Source organism: Agelaius tricolor, unplaced genomic scaffold, assembly GCF_023055355.1.
Source record: "Agelaius tricolor isolate 1412-34295 unplaced genomic scaffold, bAgeTri1.0.p SCAF_6, whole genome shotgun sequence".
In the NCBI taxonomy this organism is placed as follows: Eukaryota; Metazoa; Chordata; class Aves; order Passeriformes; family Icteridae; genus Agelaius; species Agelaius tricolor.
Genome location: NW_027269266.1, coordinates 14,990,212 through 15,010,341, shown reverse-complemented (window position 1 = coordinate 15,010,341; position 20,130 = coordinate 14,990,212). Strand labels below are relative to the sequence as shown.

Genomic DNA, 20,130 nt, shown 5'->3' with positions numbered 1-20,130 from the left:
AGCCTGTGCTGCTTCAGCTCCACACAGGTGCTCTGAAGGTCAATGTTAAAAGCCACTGGATTAAGGACTTAGTTTTGAAAACAGCGGTAGGAATTAGCACCTTGCAGTTAAAACACCAAGGGAAAAAAGATCATGGTTACAGAAATGCAGCCAGCCAGCCACCGTAGCTGCAGGGAGAGGGAAGGTGGCTGAGCGCCCGTTCCGGGGGATGCGCTCCGTGCCCGGGCCGAGTGGGGCCGCCCGGGCGAGGCGCCCGCGGGCGACGGGCCCGGAGATCCCCAAGGCGCAGTTGCCCACTCCCACACAAACGTCGTTCCCTTTGCCAAACGCCTCCCTCCTGGGCAGCCCGGCCGATCCCACGCATCCCGGGGGCAGCCGAGGATCAGCCTGCGCCCCCTCCACCCACCCGAGAAACACTGGAAGCGGGAGCGCCTTCCCCACAACGGCACGCAGCTCTGACAGGCATCAGCCCACGCTGCGGATGCGGCTGGAACTGCCTTCCCCCGCAGCGCCGGGCTTCTCCAGCTCCCCGCAGCGGAGGGGGACACACGGAGCCGGGTGTTCAGGGCACCGCGTCCCCGCTCCCGCGCTCGCCCCGCGGCTCCCGCCGCTCGCCCCCGGCGCGGAGGCGCCGCCTCAGGCCCGGCCACCAGGTGTCGCTGCCACGCGCCGCGGGCGACCCCCGGGCCCGGCGGAGCCCCCGCGGATTCCCCGCCCGCCACTCCCGAGCCCCGGGAAAGCGGAGCGGCTCCCACCGGGGCGGGCGCCTGCCCCGCCTTCGTCCCAAGCTGAGCCGGCTGCAGGTGAAGCCAGGTGCCTCGACGCCTCTCCGCGGCAGCAGCGCCGCCTCCCCCGGCATCGCATGGCACCGTTCTCCTGCCCCGTGAGTGGCTGCCGGCTGACTGACAGGCGAGGCGGCCACATAGGGCGGCCGCTGCCTGGCGTACACCTATAAGGGCGGGTGATGAGGAGCGCCGCGCGGTGTGGGGCTGCCCGTGGCGGAGCCGCCCGGTGACCATCCGTCCTCCCACGGCCGGGCGTCCTCGCTCGCAGAGCCGAGCGGAGGCGGGTGCCTGTCCGCTGGCTCCCCGGCAGCAGCCCCGCCCGCCGATCCCCGCAGCAAGTGGCAGTCCCGCGCCACGGGCCCCCCTCTCCGGCAGCGGCGCTCGAAGGATGCGGAGCGGCGGAGCGCGGGCGGCGGCGGGGCGCCGCGGGGGGACCCGCCGCTGCGCCGGGCGCGGGCGCCGCCGCCCCTGCGCGCTGCGCCGGGCAGGAGCTCAGTGAGCGCGGTGGCCGCGGCGGGAGGAGGCGCAGGAGGGCTCGGCTCTGCTGTCGCCGGAGGGGCTGCGCGCCGCTCCGCGCCGGCGGTGGGGCTGTGCGGAGCCCCGCGCTGGGGAGGTTGCGGGCGGCACCGCCACAGGTGACTCGCGGGCCGGGGGTCGCGTTCCGCCCCGCTGCCGCTCGGCCGCCTCTGCGCGTTCGCACCCCTGCGCCGCGGCCGCCTGCGCGAAGCTCATCTTCAGCCGCCTCGCCGTGCCGGTGCGACCGGCAGCACCGGGGGACATGGCTTTGCTCCGGCTCCTTCTCCTCTTGCTCCTCGCCCAGCGCGGGCTGGGGGCTGCCGGCGACCAAGGGCAGGCAGTGCGCGGCCGGGAGCGGGCGCTCGGAGGGAAGCAGCCTATTTACAACCACATCAAGAGCCGGGAGCCTCTGCCGGCTCCGCGGAGCCGCTCTACCGAGAGCACCATCTTGGCGCAGCGGCTCGCCGAGGAGGTGCCCCAGGACGTGGCCTCGTTCCTCTACACGGGCGACTCCCGGGAGTTGCGGCGAGCCAACTGCTCCGGGCGGTACGAGCTGGCCAGCCTCGCCGGCAAGTCGCGCTTCACCTCGCACCCCTCCCTGCACGGCGCCCTGGGCACCCTCACCCACGCCACCAACTTACTCAACATGATCCTCCAGAGCAATAAGTCGCGGGAGCAGAACTTGCAGGAGGACCTGGAGTGGTACCGCGCCTTGATCAGGAGCCTGCTGGAGGAGGACCCCAACATCTCCAGGGCCGCTATCACTTTCAGCACGGAGCCTTTCTCCTCCACTCCCCAGGTTTTCCTCCAGGCCAGCAGGCACGAGAGCCAGGTCCTCCTGCAGGACTTGTCCTCCACGGCTCACCGCCTGGCCAACGCCTCTGTGGAAACAGAGTGGTTCCACAGCTTGAAGCGCAAGTGGCGGCCACATCTGCACAGGAAGGTCTTAAACACGGGCCCCAAAACTTTGGAAAACAGTTGGAAGAGGCGGGAGAGCTTCACTGCTGATAAGAACCACATCCGGTGGTCCTCACCATACCTGGAGTGTGAGAATGGGAATTACAAACCCGGCTGGCTAGTGACTCTCTCGGCGGCTTTTTATGGGCTGCGGCCAAACCTCCTGCCCGAGTTCAGGTAAGAGGAGTGTTCCCTTTACTTTCTGTCGAGAAGGGGAGGGGGAAGCAGGCTGGGGTTTTGATTTTTTCCCCCCCTCCCAGGGAAGGGCATTCTGCTCTCTGGGTGACCTGATCAACCCCAGCCGCACGGGCTGCTCAGTCACAGCGCAGAGCAGCCTCAGGCCTTCCTGTTGAGCTGTGCCTTCGGGAGCTGTTGCTCCTTAAAAGACTCGCAGTCGTCTCCGTCTGTAAGACAGCGTTTGCTTTGCCTGCTGCCATTGGAGCAGGCGTGCATGTGGGTTACGTTCCTGGTGGGCTTGTGGGGAGAGGCGAGCAGCTGATGCCGGTTGAAGTTTATCTGTGTCTGCAAGAGGAAAATGCTCACTGAGTTGTTATTTCTTATTATACTGTGAAATTGTACCTAGCTGGACCCCACCTATGCTTTTAACCTGCTGGGAAATAACATTCCCAGTAATTAATGACATTACTAGTGCTGGTAAACTGCTGTTTCTGGTCTCCAGAGCACATCCACTGTGGGGTGCTCGAGCCTGGTCAGTGGTATTAGACATGTAGGTAAATCAGTGCTGGTGACTGCTGTTCTGTCATAGTTCATGTGGCTATAAGATGAAGTGGCAGAAGGAGAGCTTTCCTTTTGCACCTCCAGCTTTATATTTGATACCTGGCATAGGTAAAGGTTTGCTTATTTTTTATTGCTTCATATACTTTTTGTTGCTTTTATATACTTTGCCCCTGAACTGCAGCTAACAGAGAGGAAGATAGAAAAAGGCTCTTTCTTGTGTCTGTATTTTGACACCAATGAGAGATTTGCTCAAAGAATGAGAGCAACCTGTGGAGTGTGAGATGCCAGTTTTTCCCCTGGCACTCTTGTGAGGGGTTCAGTAACTTTGTCCAGTGGGGAATGTGCACTGCCCAGGAGCAGCTGGCATTTCTCAGGATGAGAGAGGAGCACACGATTTCTTTTATGCTATCAATAAGTAGCAGGTAAAGATTGATAAGAACGTAGCTGACACCAGAGATTTTGCCACACCTAGGAGGCAAGGCCATAATATCTGCAAATGCTGTTTCTCTTGGCTTAGTCTGAAATCCAGTGTGATCAAAGAGAAATGAGTGCAGTAATAAATTCCTGAAAAAACCCAAAATTTGTTGAATGGATAATGGCTGCTTATTTCTCTGTTGAATTACTTTTTGCCCTGAAATTTTCACACTTATAGGGATGATAGGGTTAAGGTAAAATGAGCTCAGCTGTTGGCTGTTTGTTGCTGAATTCCTCTTGAGAACAAAACCCAGGAATAGGTCTATTGTAGAGCTCTTCTGGACCCTAGGGAGTCCAGAGAAGTCAGGAAGCTCGTCAGAGATCATTGAAATGCAATGTTCAACGTTTGATGAACTTTGGGATGTGGATGAAAGTTAATGTAGGCTGATATTCTCTTGTTGGAGATAGAGTTTGGCAGAACCACTAGGCTGGAGGTATGGTGGCAGCCACAAATCAGCTCTCTGAGAATATAAATTTTGATATGAAGTTTAACTCAAAGAAGCTTCAATCTTGACCTAACTGAAGAGGAAGCAAACCCATGTTTTAAGGAAGAGTCAAAAGCTCCAGTCCCATCTCTGTGCCAAGATTCTGTGATGGCAGGAAGCATCTCGGTGCTGTAGGCTTCTGCTGTGGTAGCTTTGGTGTGCAGAACACACCAGGTCTGTTTTGGCATAACCCTGGCTGGCCATGGCAACCAGTAGATGTCCTCCTGGATGCAGTACAGAGCCCTGCCTTCCATCCCTGCCTCATCTTCCCAGCCTCTGCTTGCCACGTGGGGGTCACTGCTGTTATAACTCTCACACTTCAAGGGGCATTCACTGAGCTCATCTAAGCTTGGAGAACCACTTCATATTTACAAGATCATGAGATGGAGTATGCTGTGCAAGTTCAAAGTGTTGTGCTGTTGTTACTCTGAACAGTTTGGACAAAACTAACAAAGATTTGTTGTATCAACAGAGATGAGTTTGTAAGCATTTCTAAAAAATAGGTTATGTTTTTTGCCAAACTGTTAAAGAAGCAGGTAGAAGAAGTAAAATTATAAATACATACACGTTCTGGCAAGGCTGAAGGATAGTTCCTGTGTTTCTGATTTAAGGTATGCTAGATGAAAGATGGGCCTTAATATAAGGTTATGACTTGGGATATTGAGAAAGTAACTTCTCAGCTACACAGCAAATGGTATATACAAAATACGCTTTCAAGACTTGTAGTTTGTCTCAATATTTACACAGTGATTTCATTACTTAATAGGTACACAGCCTCAATGTGAATTTTTAAGAGAAAAAATGGCTTAAAGCATGAGCACATAGTAGAAAAATGTAACATCTAGTGTGGTTACTGGAAAATTAGTTGTGTGAATTACTATAAGATGCCTTTTGAAGAAAGCTGTACTTCCTCTCACTGTCAGTCTTTGAGTGACACAATATTTTGACTTTAAATTCTTATTTAAGGCCCATATGAAAAAACGGTGTTCATTAACCTCCATGTCTTGGGGCAGCTATGTTGGTTCTCCCAAAAATTTATCTTTGAACCATCTGTTAGAAACATTTTAATGAATCAGTTACCATGCTCCTCCCATTTAGTAGTCTGATGTGATATCATTAATGGTAATTTAGTGTATGCCTCTTTAATATTATTCCAGCAGTTTTTGTACTTTCTTTTCTCACATTAGGTTTAAGGCATGGTACATTAGGGTGAGATACGTTCCAGGAGCATGCTATATCCATGAAAGAGAGCTCTTTCACATTACAGAAGGAAAAGCCTATTGCTCCCTGTTGGTATCTCTTCTGTGGCAGTAACAGAAGGGTTTGTTCCTGTGGCATGGCAATGGGAAGAGGTTAATGTGGGCAATACTGGTACTGAATAATGAAGGCAATACTGGTAACTACTACTGGCTGTGTTCAGTGCATGCTGCTGCTGCAGTGCTGTTGTCAGTGAGGCTCCCAAAGTGCAGCACAAAGCAGCAAAGCTTTCTTAACATTGTGAAGAGTTACAGTGCTTTTGGCCTGAGGATGGGAGTGTTACAGGCCAGGGGGCTCCTGCAAACAGCTCATCTGTCTTCAATTTCACCTTTCCCCTTCCCAAAAGATTGCTGCCCCACTGCCCCAACTGAAGGCCAAGGAGAGGATGTGGTTATCTTGCTATGACCAACACTGTAGATAAAACTGAGATGAAGTGGAGAAACCAAAGGCAAATTGATTGTATTGATAAATGTACCAGAAGCTGTTCAGGGCCACATTAGCCTAGTACCATGCCAAACTAGCAGTGCTGGCTCTCTGCAGCTTCTTAGCAGTGCTTGCTCATATTGTGTTGTCTCCATTTGCTGGTCTTTCCACCCAAAATGCATGGAAAGAACATTACTGCTATCTGCTTATAAGGTGCAGGGTAGGCTTTTGTTCAGAAATCAGGATCCACAGAGACTCAAAGTAATCACTTGATGTTACCCATCCCTCCTGTCTAAACTGATGCCATTTGCAGCTGAAATTCCCAACCTAATGTGCCTAATCACTCAGCTACTGTAGTGCTGCAGGGGGTAGAGCACAGAAGCGTCTGTCCCAGGTCTTCTGTGCCCCTCCTCTGCTGCTGCCTATCACATGGTCAGAATGAACCACATTTTATGGCGTGTGATGACCCAACTGTCTTCCTTGCAGCCCTACTGAGAAAGTGGAAAAGTGTGAGAAGTTGCATGTTGTAAATACAATTCCTTTTCTAAAAATATTTTCTTGGTGCCTGGAGAAAGAAATTAGAGGTCTTTGTTGCTTTAGCAGGCCAGGAGACAAGTGGGAAAGGTCATGTCTTCATCTAGAAGAAAGATGACAAATAGTCAGCTAATAGGAACACACAAGTTAAAAAAAGTCCTCCTGGGTCACTGAGTCAGTCTTCTGCTGTCACAAGCCCACTTAATGTCATCAGTTGACAAATCTCCATCCTTAAGTGGATGGGTTTCCCTCTTGACTCTTCAGTTCACTGGCATGCTGGACCTAAGGGTTGGATAACTTATCCTGATTGCTGATCTAAATTTATTCACTCCCAGTTAGTTCTGTTCATTTGTTCTGGTCCAGAACTGTCTTCCATCTGACTTAGCACCCTTGGCTGGTGTTTACTGCCCTGACTTATTTATAGTCAGTGGCCCCTTCACCACCTTTATTTACTAGACTACACAAACTGGCTTTCTTTAGTCTCTGTCATAAGCTCTCTGTTGCCATGGTCCCTCTTCTCAGGTCCTGTTCCAATATTTCCTGAGCATGGTTAGTCAGATTCATGTGCACTGTTTCAGGCTTGTGCAATGACATCAATTATCCCCAAACTCTGATGAATGAGTTGCTGCTTTTGCAGTTCAAAATGTTCCCTTGTGTGCTGTTCTCATTTTCTTTAACATTGTGTTGAAATACATCTACATTTTGGGAACTGGTCATTGGTCTTGGGTGATTTCTCATGGTGGAGGTCAGATTGTCTTCAGGATATGAAGCACTGACTTTTTTCCCCCCTCCCACCATATTCCAGCAGGTTTTTGCCAAATCCAGCACAGCATTTACTATATTTTTTAAAGGTTTTTAGGGAGAATCCAATGGAATAATGTCCGTTTTGGCAGAAAGGTACTCAATCAGCAAGCTGAGTAAGTTGAAGGTGGCTGGTTTTTCTTTTTTTTTTCTTTTTTTTTTCTTTTTTTTTTTTTTTGGTTGTTGTTTTGGTTTTTTTTTTTTTTGGTTTTTTTGTTTTGTTTGTTTTGGGTTTTGTGTTTTAATTTTATTTTATTTTGAATGGAGTCTTGTTCTGGATCATTTACAGGTAACTTCATTCTGAAGTCTGGCCAGATTGTGCTTTATCTTAATATTTTCTGCCTCTCAGAGGTTTACTACTTGTCTCAGTTATTGGAAAGATATCCCTTGATGCAAAGATAATTTTTACTACACAGTTAAATTGAGCTGTTGCTCCCCTAAAGGCAGTGTAATGTAGTGATTTTTACTGTACCATTAACAGTTACTTGGACCACTCCAGCATTAGACTATGATGGCACTCTTAGTTAAAGAAACATTACTAAAGGCAGATTAAACCAGGGAGGTAGAAGTATTTATGAGAAAAAAATAATTCCTTAGGGATTATTTGTATTATATGATTTATTATTCTGCTAAATATTTCACAGCTATTAAATTGCTTGGTAAAAAACCCCAAACAAATGTAGACATGAAAAAAAAAAAATTGGGTAATTTTTTTTTCTTTGAGACATGGTTTAATTTCTTCCTTTACCCCCTTTTTTAGTTTCCCCCAATCTCTCTTTAGTCTGAGTACCGAGCTAAGAGAAAATTGATTTTAATTGTTTGAGACTTTTAAATTTTTTGTGCTATTGTGATATGATGTTAGTCGTATAACGCAGAAAATATTTTTAAATTATGAGGTTGACATTTTTTATAACATGTCTTGGCCCTTGATTGAAGGTGTAGGTGGATTTAGAACAGGTTTCAAAAATGAAAAGGAATAATTTATTTTCTAGAATTTCTGAGAGTCTTGGATTTGTGTTCCTGAAAACAAGTTAAAACAAAGAAGTCTCTTATTATGCTGTCTGTTTGTGGAAACCCTCAGGATATTTTAAGTATTTTCTAGGCAATCAATTATGTCCCTGCCAGCATTTTTCGTATGAGGTCATGGAGAGGGATAGAAAACTGGATGTTGATGAAACATAGGAAGGGAACAATAAATATGGATTTCTCTTTCAGAACAATGATTCAGCTTCCTTCAGTATTGGAGAAATAGAAGAGGGTCTTTGAAGAAAGAAGTTAAATATGGTGTGAGAGTATTGAAACACATACTGCATTCATGTCCACAATTACATAGTGAATGCTAGGTTGCAATAAAAACAATTTTTGGGTTTTTGGGTCAATCCTCTGTTTCCAACTCCTGTGTTTTCCACCCCCATCGCCCTTGGGCCAGACTTCCAGCACAGCATGTTATCAAAGCTCTTTTGAAGGGGATGGACCTATGGCAGTCCTTCCTATCTGGGATTCAGCTCCAGAACTGTTATCTATTCTATTTGTGAGTGTGGGCTGAGATAGAAATGTTCCTAAATGTAAGAAAAAATGTATTGCTGTGTTAGGTCAAATAAAAGGTTTCCATGGCCCTTGCTCCAAAAGCAGCTTCTGGCAGGTACTGAAAGAAAAATGTCAAGTTCTTCTATCCTGGTTATGTCCAATTTACCAGTGATAAGCAACAAAAAGAAATTGTTTTCTTCAGACTTCATCTGAATGACTGGATAGTAAGTATATGTTAAACTGTCCTTCATGATTCTTATCCATGTTTTAACACATTTTTGTCTTTTGCAATGTAGTTTAGCATTGTATTCTATAATATATTTATATATTCCATTATAGCCATCTATTCTGGGTTCCATAGTTTTCTAGTTTTAAACTCACTTTGTGAATCTAAATTCATTGGGAGATCCCAGATTCTTGAATGAATACTTTCCAAAGTGTTTTATTGCATCTTTTCTGCCTCAGCCAGGTTTAGTTGTGGGTTATATGAAGCATTTTTATCACTTGCAGACTTTGTCACGGCCACTCATTTGTGAAGTCCAACTTGTTAACTTCCCTGCATGTAAAAGCTGATTTTTGTTTTGTTGTTTCTTCCAATACGAATGAAAATGATTCATTTTTGTCAAAAGCTGTCTCTGCTCTGAGCAATTTTTGTATCTTGTTTGTGTGTTGTGTTGGAGATTCTACTTCAGCCTTCCACTTTCTGAGGTATTTGAAATGTTTTTAGTAGAGCCTATCCTTTTAACATTTGGTTTCTAAAAATATCTTGATATCTTGGTTTTGTCTTACATTCTTGCAATTTGTATGTTCCTCCTTGACCAGGTTTATGCCTTTCAATTTTCTTTTTTTTTTTTTTTTTTTGAGGTTAGCTTCCACTTACTTTTGAGTTTTAAAATGACCTTGTTACCTTTAAATAAATTTTCAGGGTCACAGGATTTAGTATGGTTAGGCTGCAACCACCCATCCTGTGTAGAATTCTTCTATTTCAAAAGCTCTTTGTGTTCCTAATATGTTTTCTCTGTTATGCTCTGTTCCTTGGGACTCTTTCTTTCCACCTGCCTGTTTGACCCTATGGATGGTAATGGAAACATTAGAAGAAAAGCAACCTGAATTTGGCTCCAAGACCTAATTTCATAGATATAATCTAATGTAAGTGGTACTTTACCATCACTGACACCTGGCATTCCTATACCAGGTGGTGCTTTGTGACAGAGTTAAGATGCTAGCAACAACTTGAGCATCCTCAAGTGGAAAAAAAAAACAAACAAGCCCAAACCATCCAGAGTATCTAAGAAACTCTGACTAAACTGCAAGGATATCCCCAGGGAGGCAGCACTGCATGCCATAAATATGAAGGCAGATTTAATTTGAAATAATTCTTCACACAATAGAATTCAGCTTTAAGTATTCTGCCCTTGTAGTACTGTTTCAATTTACTGTCTCTCAAAAGAGAGACTTTCTTTGCAGGTGAATCCTAATTTATGTGCCCACACTGCTGTACCTTACTGTTCAGTTTATTTTAACTGGAAGCTGGTTCTCCTATGAAAATGTGTGTTGAAAAGCAGCAGTCATGCTATGGCTGAGGAACTAGGGAAGTGTCTGTCCTATTAGTAAGGAGTTGGTGACTCTGTGACCAGGCCAAAATTGTGTCTCATGTCCCAGTAGCCTTTTATGAGTCTGGCTGGCTGTGCACGGTAACAACTTTAACAATGTCCAAGTGATGCAGAATCCTAAATCTGAACTTTCCAAGGCAATTTGAACCTGCAGAACCTGCTGTTTGTCAGTAAGATTTATGGCTGAAATTCATTTGTGAATTTGACACCAGGGTTATTTTTGGGTGCTGAGTTGATGGTACATGGGAGGAGCCTCAGGTGTCAGGTAGTATGCAGTATTTGAAGATCAATATTCTTGAAAGTGGCAACCTCCAAAATGAGAGTGGTCAGAAAAGTCATCTGCCCTGAAAATACTGGCTATGCAAAATACAGTGTGTATTTGTCTAGAGGAGTGGGCATTTGCAGATTTCTGATGGCTGTAGAGAACTTGTTTTTCTTATCTCCTTGTTTTCTGGTAAAGAGGACTCATGAAGGACAGCATGGAGGGCTGAATGAATGTGACAGCAAGTGTCTAAGCAGCTGTTTAGATGTGGATGATGATGCCCACTTCAGTGTGTGGTAACCATCCCTTATACCTTAAATACCTAAAAAGTGCTCACAATACTTATGGGCACAAAAGTGAGTGTACAAACTTAGAGGGCAAATTGTGTGTTTAGCTGAGCTGTGATGACCTCTGTGCCAAAAAAGCTTTTGAAGATCTAGAGCACAAGGATACTGTTTATCACCATTTAAATGTTGGCAGGCTATTATTTTGTACAATTCTGTATTAAGCTGACTGGGAGAAAATGAACATGTTCCCCCTGATTTTTTTTATGATGTAACAGTAGAGACAAAAAAAATATTCTGTAGATAGGTTTTACAACGTGTTGTTACAATGAAATATTATAACTACTGAAACTATCAAGATAGCGAGTAGTTTGGGAAAATAAGCTTAAATCAATTTCTGGCACAGATTTCAAGGCAAGCAGCATGCCAACAAACAGTAGTACTGGAAATACAGACAGGCATTAAAGCCTCTTAAATCAAACCTCTGACCTGACAGAAAATCCTTGATGACATCATTCTTCAGTGATTATCTTATATATAATTCAACTAATTCTTTCTTAACTGCATGTTTAACATGGACATGCAATCCTTAGGTATCTCTTTTGTGTTTGTAAGGACTGTAAAATTGTGTCAGGAAACAAATATCTATTGTTTCAAGGAGATTAACAGGATATACTTACCTGCCAGATGGTCCACAATTACCACTAATATTGTTATTAACTTATGGCTGTGGCTTGTGTTCAGCCAGGCAGCATTGCCAGTGTGGATGAATGTGTTACTCTGACAGGCTGAGTCTACTCTTACACCCTTGATATTTGTCTTGATTGCTTACACCAAGATAGCAACACTGCAATTATTCCCAATTAGTTCGATAAATATAACACAGGGAGTTGGTCCATATACATTCTAGGAGGACGTGTTCTTTCATATGATCCATTTTCTGAATGCTGAATCAAAAATAACTGGAAATGTGGGTGGCTAAACAGGCTGTGCCAGCTACTGTATTAATCACAGATGAATTTCAGAAATTGATCGTGTACATATTAGTGTGCTCTGTGTATAGCACTGGGGTATGAGTCTGAGATGGTGTTTTAAAATGGATCTCAAATGAACTCATAGAACTCTTGTACCATCATGACACCTTTATAAATGCCACATATATGCTTCAAGAAACTTTGCTTTTGAAAGCACTGTATCCTCAGGTAGTTTCAGACCCTGTACTACTTCAGAACTGTGATGTTACTATGAAACATGTATTGCAGAGGTCTAATGAAAAAAGAGTAATAATTTGCACCATGGGGGGGACCAACAGTTGAAATCCTTGTAACTGTAAGGAGAGATTGCTTTCCTGCTCCTGCACTGTCCTGTTTCTTCTTACTGTAGATTTTCACCCCAAAAACTCACAAAGCTCTGAGAAAAGGGAAAAAAACAGAAAAACTTAGCCATGTCAAAAGTTCAGGTTGTGCTACAGAAGAGCTGCAGATGGGAGAAGAGTGTAGGTAAAAAAAGTTTGCATTGAGTTCATGGAGATTGGGTTTTGTGAAAGACAAACCTTCTTGTAAGAAAAACTTTAGTACAAGAGAAGCAAAAGGAACATGTGTTTAGTTTGAAATGAAAGAATTTTGTAATATTTCTGAAAGAAGTATTATGAAAATATTTTTGAGCTTGGATGGCTTAACTGTGATCCTGACAAAACTGAAGCATAAACTGAAAGTGCAGGTGGAAGAGGGCCAGATAACCTGGGAGGAATATGGAGACTCTGTCTGAGCATGACTGTGATCATGAATGTCTTGCATCAGCAATAGTGTGGCCAGCAGGACCAGGGAAGTGATCATTCCTCTGTGCTCATCACTGGTGAAGCTGTACCTTAAATCCTCAGTTCAGTTTTGGACCCCTCATTTTAGGAAAGTTGTTAAAAGGGCTGGAGCAAGTCCAGAGAGGGGCAGTGGAGCTGGTGAAGGGTCTGGAGCACAAGTCCTATGAGAAGGGAGCTGGGGAAGTTTAGTCCAGAGAAGAGAAGGCTCAGGGCAGACCTTACTGCTCTCTACAACTGCCTGAAGGGAGGCTGGGGGGAGGTAGGGGTTGGTCTCTTCTCCCAAGTGACAGGACAAGAGGAAATGTCTTCAAGTTGTGTCAGAGGAGTTTTTCATTGGATATTAGGAAAACTCACTTCTCTGAAAGGATTGTCACGCGTCAGAACAGGCTGCCAGGGTTGAGTAACCATCCCTGGAGGTATTTAGAAGATGTGGCACTTAGGGACACCGTTTGGTGGTGACTTTGGCAGTGTTTGGTAAATGGCTGGGACTCAAAGGTCTTTTCCAAGGTCTTTGGAATGAAAGCTGCTGAATGGAAAAGTGCACTTTGTGACAAGATGTTGGAAAGTCCAAGAACGACAGGCTGATCAGTCTCACCTCATTCCCTGGGAAGGTGATGGAGCAAATAATTGTGAAAACCCCTTCTGGAACACATGAAGAGGAGGGATGTGATTGGGAGTAGTCAGCATGGATTTCTGAGGGGGGAAATTGTGTTTTACCAACTCAGTAGCCTTCTGTGTGTAGATAGCTGGTGACCATCTGGAGGTCAGACACTTTCGATACGCTCCTGGTGGGCACTGGTTTGACATGAATCACCAATGTGTGCTTGTGGCGCAGAGAGCCAACGGCCTCCTGGCTGGTGAGAGGAAGTTTTGCCAATGGGTTGAGGGAAGTGATTCTTCCTCTTTGCCCAGCCTGGTGGGAGGGCCCTATTAAGAGTGCTGTGTCCACTTGTGGGCTCCTCAGCACAGGAGATGTGGATGTACTGAAGCAAACCTAGTGCAAGGCCACACAGACGGTTAAAGGTTGGAGCATCTGATGTACAAGAAGGACTGACTGAGCTGGTACTGTTCAGCCTGGAGAAGAAAAGGCTCCAGGGGCATTTTGTGTGTAAGTACCCGGTGAAAAACTGTAAAGGAAGAGAGAGACAGACCTTTCTCAGCCTTATTCAATGAAAGGATGGAAAGCCCAAGAGGCACAAATTGAAATACAAGAAATTTCATTTAAACATCAGAAGTCTTTTGTATGGACACTGTGGGTTTGGTCAGTCACTAGATTGGATTTCCCAGAGATGGTGAAGTCTCCATTATTGAAGGTATAAAAACCCCCAACTTAAGAGCCTGCTTTGATAGTTGCTGTATGAATCTGATTTTCACATCTATTTTTAACAAAGTAATTGTATTAAAGAGCTTTCAAAGGCTGTAAGTTCTTTAATCAATGGTGTGAAGTCCAGAAGTATATTCCTTTCTTTCCAGTACATGGCTCTGAGTTTTAGGATGCTCTCCTGCTTTCTGATACTTGTTCCATTGGAACATGACATGAATTCTCCAAATTGCAGCACTTCTGGTACAAGGCCATACTCAGATGCCTTCTCAGTGTACTTAATGACCCTAATCTCTCTGGCTTGTGTGTGTTGTCTTTCTCACAAGTAACCTCTATGTAAGTTTTCTTTGGAAAATATTTATATCCTTTTTTTTACTGGCATTCTGCTTCTACAGGGCTTTCTCGTGAAAACACCTTTAAGAGTTTGCTGTGTGGTATCTTCTCTTTAGGCAGTGATTAGTTTGTCCTATATTTGAAATCTGTACTTGTCTTTGCAGAAATGTTTGAGGAGGGAAAGGTGAGTTTCCTCTCCTACTAGTTAAAAACAAAATGTACTCAAGGGAAAAACTTTCCATGTAAAGGAAATGAAACCTTCTGTCAGGTGCTTCAGGTGGATGGGTTGCATTTCTTTTAAAGCTGAATCATCACTGCTTTTCCTACTGTATAAAATGATTTCTTTGGAGTAGTCAGGATGATGCTGATCCTTGATAGCTTTGCCAACGTGACTGGTGTGTAACATGAATTAGGAGAGCAAGGAGTAATGTTGGTCCGGCTCCTGCTGCCTGCTTAGTGCCTGTCTGCAGCCATGGGGAGTATTCATTTGCAGAGCAGGTCCTGCAAATGTCCAGCCCACACACTAATATCTGTATTAGCTCACAAAGGTCCAGAAAATATTGGGAACATGCTTGGTGGGATCTACACATGACCAGATGAGTGATCTGTTGTCTCTACTGCTATGGGCATATGTCTCCAGTGCTATGGCACCTTCTTGCCAGGTTAAATTTGTAATCCACTGACATCAGCATTTTAAAGAGATAATCTGTGCAGTATGGCAGCTTTTCCTCTCAAGGTTATTGCTCACCTAGAACATGGAGAAAACAGTTCCTTGGGGTAGAAACATGGTTTGAGCAGTCCCTGGTGAAACTGCTGTTCAAAACAAGTGTACAAAGGCAAAAACTAGAAATATATCAGAATATTCCAGAAGTGTGGTGTGTGCTATTTTAAATTTAACTTGCTAGAACCAGCACTTAAGTATTTCAAGCAATTTCTAAATGTGCCCAGAATTAGATTGTTTAGATTCTAGTCAGGAGACTGAGTGGGATTGAGTGCTCCTGTACTAACTTCCTACTGTCTGTTTTATGTAATTTTCTCATGCATTCTTCTGACCACTTACAGGGTATAGTTGTGTTTTTCCATTTACTGGATAGCATGCCTGAAGATCAATGTCCAAATTTAGCTGTTGTGGACTCTTGCTGTACTGGGGTCAGGTATGAGGGAACAGCATTTTCCTGGTTTTGATCAAGCTCACTCTTATGTTCTAATTTTGCTTGTACATATCCTCTCAAATATATGGCTCTTTAGCTATCTTGTTACTATTATTGTGTTATGAGCATTAATTAAAAGAGGGAACACACTTTGGGGTGAATGAGGTGCTTCTGAGATAGAGGCTGGGCCATGCCCTTGTTGGATCACAGCCTGAAAGAAGGGAGATGATGGTGTTTGTAGTTGGGGGAGTCCAGACTCTAGAAATGAAAACATCTGTCCCAAGTGGCTGAAATGATTGACTTGAAAGGAATGGTATTCTGAATGTAAGAAATTAGCACAGAGCATTCATCCACTATGAATGATTTTGTGTAATGATTTAGCAACTAGAAGTTGCATATTGACATTTTTGTCAAGTCTGGGCTACAGCAAAGCAGTCATAGATGACATGCTCTGACAAAATGATGCTATAAATGTCCTAGGTAATTCTGAAGAATATGTAAATCTTTAAAGGCTTTAAAAAAAAAGATATAGAACTACAGTCTTTTACCTTTTTTCTTCTGATAATTTTCAAGTTTTTTACACAACAGAGTGTCAGCTTTGAAATTGGCTTGTTAGCTTTTCTTTCAAAAGAATTTTTGAGGTAAACTGTTGATGATGAAACCTAGAGACTTCTTGGTATAGGACTTACACAATTTAGGTGGTCCTTCAGGACATGTATGCGTAGGAAACTTTTTTCCCTTCACACACATCAGTGATCTATTGGTGGCTTGTGCAGCTTTCTGATGCTGTATCAGGTTTTATTTCAGGGCCAGCTGGCAGAGATGTGGGGAGAGTGCTTGGATGCCTGCTGGAGGAGGATGTTGAGCTGTAGAGAAGAGGCTTGAATGTCTCTGGAGGCTGGGTTGTCTCTGGGGAGGGTACAAAAAAGGCTTTGCCAGTTGTTTTGGCAAATAGGGTTCCCTGGAGCAAAGGGGAGAATGTAGTTTTTGCTGGATATGGGGTGAGGTGCAGTGTCTGCTACCTTGCACTCAGAACTGCCTGAGAAGGTTGCTAGCTTCAGAAAAAGTAGTGCAGCTCTTTCACTGTATTTATTTTGGGTCTTTGCTGCACAGTAAAATGTGAAGGGCATTACATTGTTTGGGCATACAACTTGTTCTTAACTGCCACCCTAGTCTTAATATGTTAGATTTACTGAGCTCTTGTCTATAGTACATCTCAGTAAAGTCTAAAATAAGAATGTTTCTGTGACCATGCTGTGGGAGCACAAAACTCTTCTGGTTTAGATATTTTATCAAATTCTATATTTAGAAGAAAGAGGTAGTTCTGCTTTTCAGGCTGCAGCATCACAAAAAAAGCCTAACCTATTTCTGCAGTTGTGTTCAAGGCTGTTTCCTCTCTGTTTTCAGAGGTGTTGTCAAAGTGGACATCAATCTGCAGAAGGTGGACATTGACCAGTGCTCGAGCGAGGGATGGTTCTCAGGGACACACAGGTGTCATCTCAACAATTCTGAGGTATGTCTGTCCCTAAGGGACCTCACTTCAGTAACAAATCTTTTCACTGAGCACTGTTCTGTAGGATAAATGTTATGTATTTTATAGACATCGAATGTGGTTTGTGGGGCTGAAGGAATCTTTCTGTGCGAGGTGTTATGGGATTCATGAGTTTCAGCAGTTGCCTGCATTTCAGAATTATTGATGTTAAAACAGAAGCAAAGTTATTGTGAAGAGATAACAGTTACAGGGAAAAAGATTACCAGTGAAATAATTTATGAGGTTCTGCTTTGCAAGTCAAACAATTATTTTGTGCTCAAAATCAAAATAGGATTTTAATGTCAGTGTCACTTTTGCTTGGATAACTTTGCAAAATCTAGTAGAAGTAGCTGAAATGCTAATGGTAATTATTCAGAAATCCATGGTCATTTGATAGAGTGCTACAGAATAACAGGCAGAATTGGATCCTGTAATTCCTTCTTAGTAGAAATGCCAACATTTTGACAGAGCTGACTAAAATGTTTGTGCTCAGCTCCTTCCTGCTTCCGCTTTCTTCTGAAGGTCTGTGTCTGGTTCCATCTGTCAGCAAATCATGGATCCTTCGGCCTGGCCTGTCATATGTATTCAATGAAACTTTTAAACAAAATACATTTTGATTTTTCTTTTGATTCTCCTTTGTAAAGGTGATTTCAAAGGCACCCATTTGTTTTCTGTGAGAGTAGGTACCTTGTACACTTCTGTACTTTTGGAAAGGACAACTAAAATGTAGGGAAATTTGACATTTGTCTACCAGAAGTCAGGAGATGCTTGCCTAATTTTCTGTAAAATGCCAATTTATCAAAGCCAAGTCTAAATTTAGAAAAACAGTTGGTTTTGATGAATTCAGCTGCTAACATTTTTGAGCAAGAAGAACTCAGAATTTTTGTAAACATCTTTTTTTCTTTTGGTATTTTTCTCACGAAATAAACTTGAAATTCAAAATCAAGTCTTTGATAAAGACTAATTTAAGACAAAATATTTCTGCAAGTGAAAAAAATTTATTTCTCTGCCAAGTACTTTTTGACTTCTGAATTGAAGGGAATACTTTTTAACTCCTGTTTCTTCCTAGAAGAAAATACTGTTTCCCATGTGATCTGGTAAATGTTTTTTTTTAATAAATTCTAGTTATCCCAAATGTGATAATATACTTTGGCAAGTGCTCCTCCTTCTCCTAATGTCTTATGAGTAAAATATGTGAGCAGAGGGGTGGGATTGTAAACTGCATATCTGCAATCAAAAATAAAAGGGAAAGAATCCAGTCCTAGGTCTCTGGTGGCTTAGCCCCAGTTGGCAGCTAAGTCCCATGCAGTCATTCCTTCATTTCCCCTGCCCCCACTGCCGTGGGGTGGAGAATTGGGGAAAAAAGATAAAGCTGGTGGGTTGAGATAAGAACAGTTTAATAATGGAAACAAAGCAATATGGTAATAATAATGATAACAAAATATGCTATTACTTATAACGATGGGGGGAAAAAAGGAAAATTAAACCTGAGAACCACCAGTGATGCACAATATCACCTGCTGACCCATGCCTGTCCTGTCCTCCAACAGCAAGTGACCCCTCCTGCCCAACTCTTCCCAGCTTCTATCCATGCCACCAGGCAGGATGTTCCATGGTGTGGGATATCCCTTTGGCCAGCTCAGGTCCAGGCTCTGCTTGCTTCTTGTGCAGAGCATGGGAAACTGCAAAGCCCTTGACTTAATGCAGGCATTGGTTAGCCTGTACCAGCTACTGAGCAGGAACTGTACCAGCTACTGAGCAGGAACTGCCACAGTTGAACCCAAGAGAAGATCCCATGTGCTGCTTTCCGTACTTGTTTCGTTGGAACCCACTGTGTCCAATAAGGGTAACTTACGTAATTGTGCAGCCATATTTTCCATACAGTTTTGCTTATAAATGCCAATGAAATCATATTCCCTGTACTCTCTCTTATCTACTTAGGGGCAGTTAAACAAATACCTGATGATGGTTGAGTGCTCTGCCCCCATTTACAAAGTCTGTCTCCAGCAGAGTAGGAAGAGAATCCAGGAGATCTCTGGATTTCCAATTCTGCTCTAGTTAGACCCTCTTTGCTCACTTCAGTTTTGTTAGGTGACTTTACTGCAGCATAGCTTCTGTGCAGACTGTTTGATAAGCCTTTGCCATAGTGAATTTCTGATTTGGCTCTGAAAGTGTTTGCTTCATAGTCCGTACCATGTGGCCAGGCCACCAATACCATTAAACCAAAGGCATAAAGCTCAATATTTCAGAATATTTAAAATTTCGGAAATACAGCTCCCTTCTTTCCTAATGCCATAAAAATAGAGAGTGACTTTATGCAAGAATGGGAGGAAAATACCAAAGTTATGGATTAATCAAAATGCTTTTATAGTGGCTAAAATCTACTAGACACATGGCAGACAAATTCTCCTACTTTCTGTGCTGTTCTGAAGTGTTTATTTTCTAAATAAAAATCAGTTGAAGTGAGGGAGATGGAGGTGCATGGAAACATATGGTAAGCCAGTGGTCTGTATGTGCTAGACAGAAAAAAAGGGAAGGCATGGATGGGATCCAACTTCTTCCAGAAAATAGAGACTGTTGTTGAAAATACTGTATTGCCTTCACATAGTCTGGCACAGCAGTATTAGGAGATGATGCTAACTGTGGCAGTGGGATTTGTCTTTGGAAGGTCATCTAGAACAACCTGATTGTGATGGGATAGTTAAAGTGTTAGTCCTTGCTTGGAGAAAAAAAAACAGTGTCAGGTTGAGTGATTTAGGAATATTATGATTCAAATATGCAAAATACTGAGACATACTTATCTTCCTTAAACTTCCATCTGTCCTTAGATTTAGGTGTTCCTTAGGATTGGTGGATCTTAAATATCTTGCTTTATGTATGGTGCCCTCAAGTACAAAAAACCGAAAAAAACCAAGCACTAAGAACTTTGAATTCCCCATTTTTAATTCAACTACTTAAATTTCTAATATGTAGTGGATTTTTTCCTGATTTGCTCTCTTTTGTGGGCAGTACACATGCATCCCTGATTTTGTAGCAGCCTAGATGAACAAGAGTGCCCTTGTTAAACCACGGGGTAACTGGACACGGCTCAGCCTAATTAAGCAGGAAGTAAGGTGATACTTAACACAGGAAATCCAAATTGCAGCCATGGCTAAAGTCTATTTCAGTTGTTATGCTTTTCTCCTTTTAATAACTTGATCAGCCAAAAAGAGGTTGATGGCCAGGTGGCTTTTTTGAGAGAGAGCTGCATTCTGCTTCCTGCCTTCTACCTTGACTCCCAAATAGGCAATGGCTTCCCCAAAACTATTGGGGGAGATATTTG

At 43.8% G+C, this 20,130-nt stretch overlaps 1 protein-coding gene across 1 annotated transcript in view; it reads left to right on the top strand.

Annotated features, from left to right (window-relative positions):
* Nucleotides 1-985: 985 nt before the first annotated feature.
* Nucleotides 986-20,130, top strand: part of GPR158 (G protein-coupled receptor 158) — a 187,172-nt gene continuing 168,027 nt past the window's right edge. The window contains exons 1-2 of the mRNA XM_071428788.1: nt 986-2,435; nt 16,685-16,790. Coding sequence (XP_071284889.1) covers nt 1,564-2,435; nt 16,685-16,790 — 978 coding nt within the window. The 5' untranslated portion in view covers nt 986-1,563. The remainder of the gene's footprint in view (nt 2,436-16,684; nt 16,791-20,130) is intronic.